The sequence below is a fragment of the Garra rufa genome, chromosome 11, assembly GCF_049309525.1.
Source record: "Garra rufa chromosome 11, GarRuf1.0, whole genome shotgun sequence".
Taxonomy (NCBI): Eukaryota; Metazoa; Chordata; class Actinopteri; order Cypriniformes; family Cyprinidae; genus Garra; species Garra rufa.
This window is the reverse complement of record NC_133371.1, coordinates 41,664,790-41,669,883: the sequence shown is the minus strand read 5'-3', so window position 1 is coordinate 41,669,883 and position 5,094 is coordinate 41,664,790. Positions and strand designations below refer to the sequence as shown.

General features: G+C 37.7%; 1 protein-coding gene across 1 annotated transcript; it reads left to right on the top strand.

The window, feature by feature from the left end:
- Positions 1-2,807: 2,807 nt before the first annotated feature.
- On the top strand, positions 2,808-5,094 carry LOC141345911 (glycine cleavage system H protein, mitochondrial-like). The gene is made up of 5 exons (XM_073850835.1): positions 2,808-2,958; positions 3,143-3,222; positions 3,308-3,371; positions 3,522-3,653; positions 4,975-5,094. Exons 1-5 carry the CDS (start codon positions 2,808-2,810, stop codon positions 5,070-5,072), a joined length of 525 nt encoding a protein of 174 aa, XP_073706936.1. The 3' UTR covers positions 5,073-5,094.

The following is a 5,094-nucleotide window of genomic DNA, read 5'->3' as shown; positions in this document are numbered from 1 at the left end:
ATTTCTGTCATAATTATCAGGGAAAAATCGGTTTTTATCCATCGTGCCAACAAATGTCTTTGGCGCCTATTTAAGAGTTTAAACTATTTAAGAGTTTATTAAAATTTATTTTCAAAGAGTCCACACTTTAAGGTCATTTCTGTCCTAATTATCGGGGAAAAATCGGTTTTGATCACGCCAACAAATGTCTTTGGTGCCTATTTAAGAGTTTATTAACAAAACGTTTTTAAATGATTTTTAATACTTTAAGGAATGTTCTGTCATTATAATTATCGGGGGGAAATCGGTTGTGATCTGTCTCACACCAACAAATGTCTTTAACTCCTATTTAAGAGTTTAAACTATTTAGGAGCTTATTAACAAAACATTTAAAAATTATTTTCAAAGAGTCAACACTTGAAAATAATGAAAATTTTTGTCATTATTATTTTCAAATGTTGTTGGCGCTTATTTAAGAATTCAATGTATTTAAGTATTTATTAACAAAAAAAAAAAAATTTTATCAAAGGGTCAACACTTAAAGGAAATTTCTGTCATTATATTTTTTGGGGAAAAAAAAATCAGTTTTGAATGATCTTGCACAAACAAATGTTTTTGGCGCCTAATTATTATTTATTAAGGAAACTTTTTGTTTGTTTCATTTATATATATTTTTGGATATAGGCTACACTAAATGTATCCCAGCAGGCACACAATGTCATAAGATGTTAATATTGGCTAAATTTCGGTTGCGACACTGGGTGGGCAAAATTCAATGTCATTTTAATGTCTAATGTAAACTTTAAGTCAATGTCAAATACTGATGTTTATTCATTCTCAACCAAAATCCAACGTTATACTGACGTCCGGTGCCTGCTGGGATAATTCCAGATATATTTCCTGCTAATCAAAAATAAATATCCACTAAACTGGATTTAAACAAGCAATTGCAACTGTGTTGACTTACACTGCAATACAGATCCAATGAAATCTTTCAGAAAACAGATTTGCAAAAAATAGTTCATAAGGTAAAATTTGTTTTATCATTCTATCTATAAATCCTGTTGAAAAAAATGGGTAGGCCAACTTGAGTAAAAATCACAATTTCTTTAGCTATGGCAACAAAATGGTCAAAATCTATTTTCTTCCTTGTACTTAAGCTGTAAGCTTTACTTAATTAGGAAATAATGCTATTTCAAATATTTGTAATATTTAATAATAAATGTTTGTCGGTATGTTGGCCTATAGTTTTATGATCTCTTCAAAATGACTTTTTATCCCTGCTGAAAAAAACAGCATATGCTGGTTAGGTATGTTTTGGTGCTGGGATGCTGGTTTATGCTGGTCCTTTGCTGGTTAATGCTGGTCCTTAGCTGGTTTATGCTGGTCCTAAGCTGGTTAATGCTGGTCCTTTGCTGGTTAATGCTGATCCTTAGCTGGTTTATGCTGGTCCTTAGCTGGTTTATGCTGGTCCTTAGCTGGTTAATGCTGGTCCTTTGCTGGTTAATGCTGGTCCTTAGCTGGTTTATGCTGGTCCTAAGCTGGTTAATGCTGGTCCTTTGCTGGTTAATGCTGATCCTTAGCTGGTTTATGCTGGTCCTTAGCTGGTTAATGCTGGTCCTTTGCTGGTTAATACTGGTCCTTTGCTGGTTAATACTGGTCCTTTGCTGGTTAATGCTGGTCCTTTGCTGGTTAATGCTGGTCCTTTGCTGGTTAATGCTGATCCTTAGCTGGTTTATGCTGGTCCTTAGCTGGTTAATGCTGGTCCTTTGCTGGTTAATGCTGATCCTTAGCTGGTTTATGCTGGTCCTAAGCTGGTTAATGCTGGTCCTTTGCTGGTTAATGCTGATCCTTAGCTGGTTTATGCTGGTCCTTAGCTGGTTAATGCTGGTCCTTTGCTGGTTAATACTGGTCCTTTGCTGGTTAATGCTGGTCCTTTGCTGGTTAATGCTGGTCCTTTGCTGGTTTATGCTGGTCCTTTTCTGGTTTATGCTGGTCCTTTTCTGGTTTATGCTGGTCCTTTGCTGGTTTATGCTGGTCCTTTGCTGGTTTATGCTGGTCCTTTGCTGGTTAATGCTGGTCCTTTGCTGATTTATGCTGGTCCTTTGCTGGTTAATGCTGATCCTTAGCTGGTTTATGCTGGTCCTTTGCTGGTTAATGCTGGTCCTTTGCTGGTTAATGCTGGTCCTTTGCTGATTTATGCTGGTCCTTTGCTGATTTATGCTGGTCCTTTGCTGGTTAATGCTGATCCTTTGCTGGTTAATGCTGGTCCTTAGCTGGTTAATGCTGGTCCTTTGCTGGTTAATACTGGTCATTTGCTGGTCAATGCTGGTCCTTAGCTGGTTAATGCTGGTCCTTTGCTGGTTAATACTGGTCCTTAGCTGGTTAATGCTGGTCCTTTGCTGGTTTATGCTGGTCATGTTGCTGGTCAAGCACCAGCATAAACCAGCAAAGGACCAGCATAAACCAGCTAAAACCAGCATCCCAGCAACAAAACATACCTAACCAACATATACTGTTTTTTTCAGCAGGGATATGAATTTCACAAAAACAAAATGTCAAAATAGTACCCAGTTACAAAATATAAAATTCATTTAACGCAAAATCTTGTTGTTGCCCAAAAAGTTAATGTCCATGTTATTTGTAAATTTTACAGTTAAAGATATTGATATAGACATTATAAAGACAATAAATTCAATAGATACATTTTCCCTCCAACACAAAACCAAATACACACCTCAAAGCACAACTTTGGCGCGCAAAGGCCATTCGAATAATGACATCATCGAGGCGCGCCGGCGTCCATTAATGTTTGCGTACAAGGAATAATGGCGATGTGCACAATATTACGAAGTGCTTCTGTTAGTTTGACCTCTTCTCTGCCTCGACTGTCAAACAGAAACGCTGTGACTGCAGCTAGACTGCTGGCGAGGACATGCTATAAAAGACCACTGAGCACAGCCACTCGCTTCTGCGCAGGTATTAAAACTTATGAGTGTCTACAGGCGGCTCGCGGAAAAGTTTAGATGTGTGTACTAATGTTACAGTCATTTTCAAATGCTATGGTAGTAACAAACTCAGCATAAACTATATTACATGAACATTTGAATGCATCTTTATGTGCACGGTTATAATTCGTGTTACTTTCTCTGTCATTCTGCAGCATTGAAGTTCACAGACAAACACGAGTGGGTTCGCGTGGACAGTGGTGTGGCAACAGTGGGCATCAGTAATTTTGCACAGGTTAGACTTGATTTTATAGAAAGAGGTGATTTATTTGGGACTATATAGTGTGTATTATCATGTGTTTATAATATAATGTTTCCAGGAGGCACTGGGGGACGTGGTCTACTGTGGGCTCCCTGAAATTGGCACAAAGTTATCACAGTCTGGTAACTATTCTTGCTCTGGAGAATACTGCTTTTGAAAAACTCCACATTAGGATGCAGCAATTTAACAAAATACAGTTATTACTAGTAGTAAATCAACCATATATTATGATCGATTATTTTTGATTGTGTGTGTTTATATCTGTACTGTAGATGAATTTGGTGCTCTGGAGAGTGTTAAAGCAGCAAGTGAGTTGTACTCTCCTCTGACGGGGGAAGTGACGGATGTCAATGACGCCTTGGCGGACACCCCAGGACTGGTCAACAAGTCTTGCTATAAAGATGGTGAGACATTACTTCAATCTCATTTTGACTCAAACTAGCTTAAAGGAATAGTTCTCGCAAATGTGGAGATGCATTCACCCTCAAGCCATCCAAGATGTAGAAGATTTTGGTTCTTCATCGGAACCGATTTGGAGAAATTTAGCATTCCATCACTCACCAATGGATCCTCTGCAGTCAATGGGTGCCGTCAGAATGAGAGTCCAAACAGCGGATTAAAAACATCACAATAATCTACAAGTAATCCACACCACTCCAGTCCATCAGTCCGCAGTCTTGTGAATCAAAAAGCTGTGTTTGTAAGAAACAAAATTATCAGGTCCATCACCTGTTGTACTCTCACATCAAAATCCAACGGTATATATTTCTCATCAGATTTAGATGAGATGACTTTTTTTTTGTCTCGATGGATTTGTTTCTTACAAACAAAGATGTTAAAGGAGTAGTTCACTTTCAAAACAAAAATTTACAGATAATGTACAAACCCCCTTGTCATCCAAGATGTTCATGTCTTTCTCTCTTCAGTCATAAAGAAATTATTTATTTTGAGGAAAACATTTCAGGATTTCTCTCCATATAATGGACTTCTATGGTGCCCCCGAGTTTGAACTTCCAAAATGCAGTTTCAAAGGGCTCTCAATGATCCCAACCGAGAAAGAAGGGTCTTATCTAGCGAAATGATCGATTATTTTCTAAAAACATTTACAATTTATATACTTTTTAATCTCTACACAGAGTACACACAGAGCTAGACAAGATGAGCATTTGAGGTTAAAAAGTATATAAATTGTAATTTTTTTTAGAAAATAAGTAATCGTTTTGCTAGATAAGACCCTTCTTTCCTCGGCTGTGATCGTTTTGAGCCATTTGAAGCTGCGTTTTGGAAGTTCAAACTCGGGGGCACCATAGAAGTCCATTATATGGAGAGAAATCCTAAAATGTTTTCCTCAAAAAAACACAATTTCCTTACAACTGAAGAAAGAAAGACATGAACATCTTGGATGACAAGGGGGTGAGTACATTATCTGTAAATTTGTTCTGAAAGTGAACTACTCCTTTAATTGATGGACTGAAGTGTGAATTACTTGTGAATTATTATGTTTGTATCAGCTGTTGGACTCATTCTGACGGCACCCATTCACTGCAGAGGATCCATTGGTGAGCAAGTGATGCTAAATTTCTCCAAATCTGTTTAGATGAAGAAACAAGCTCATCTACATCTTGGAAAGCCTGGGGGTGAGTAAATTTCAGTCTTGTGACTGATTTAAGAAATAGCTCTCTCACAAAATGTATATTTTGTCATCTATAAGTGTCTATTTTACAGGCTGGCTGATGAAGATGACTGTATCTATTCCTGAGGAATTGGATGGACTGATGGATGAAACTGCTTATGAGAGATACATCAAATCTATAGAGGACTAGAGCATGCTGCTGGCTTACTGCA

Coding starts and splice junctions, on each gene's coding strand:
- LOC141345911 (XM_073850835.1), top strand. CDS start 2,808: ATGGCGATGTGCACAATATTACGAAGTGCTTCTGTTAGTTTGACCTCT. Junction 2,959..3,142: donor AGCCACTCGCTTCTGCGCAG/GTATTAAAACTT, acceptor GTCATTCTGCAG/CATTGAAGTTCACAGACAAA. Junction 3,372..3,521: donor CACAAAGTTATCACAGTCTG/GTAACTATTCTT, acceptor TCTGTACTGTAG/ATGAATTTGGTGCTCTGGAG.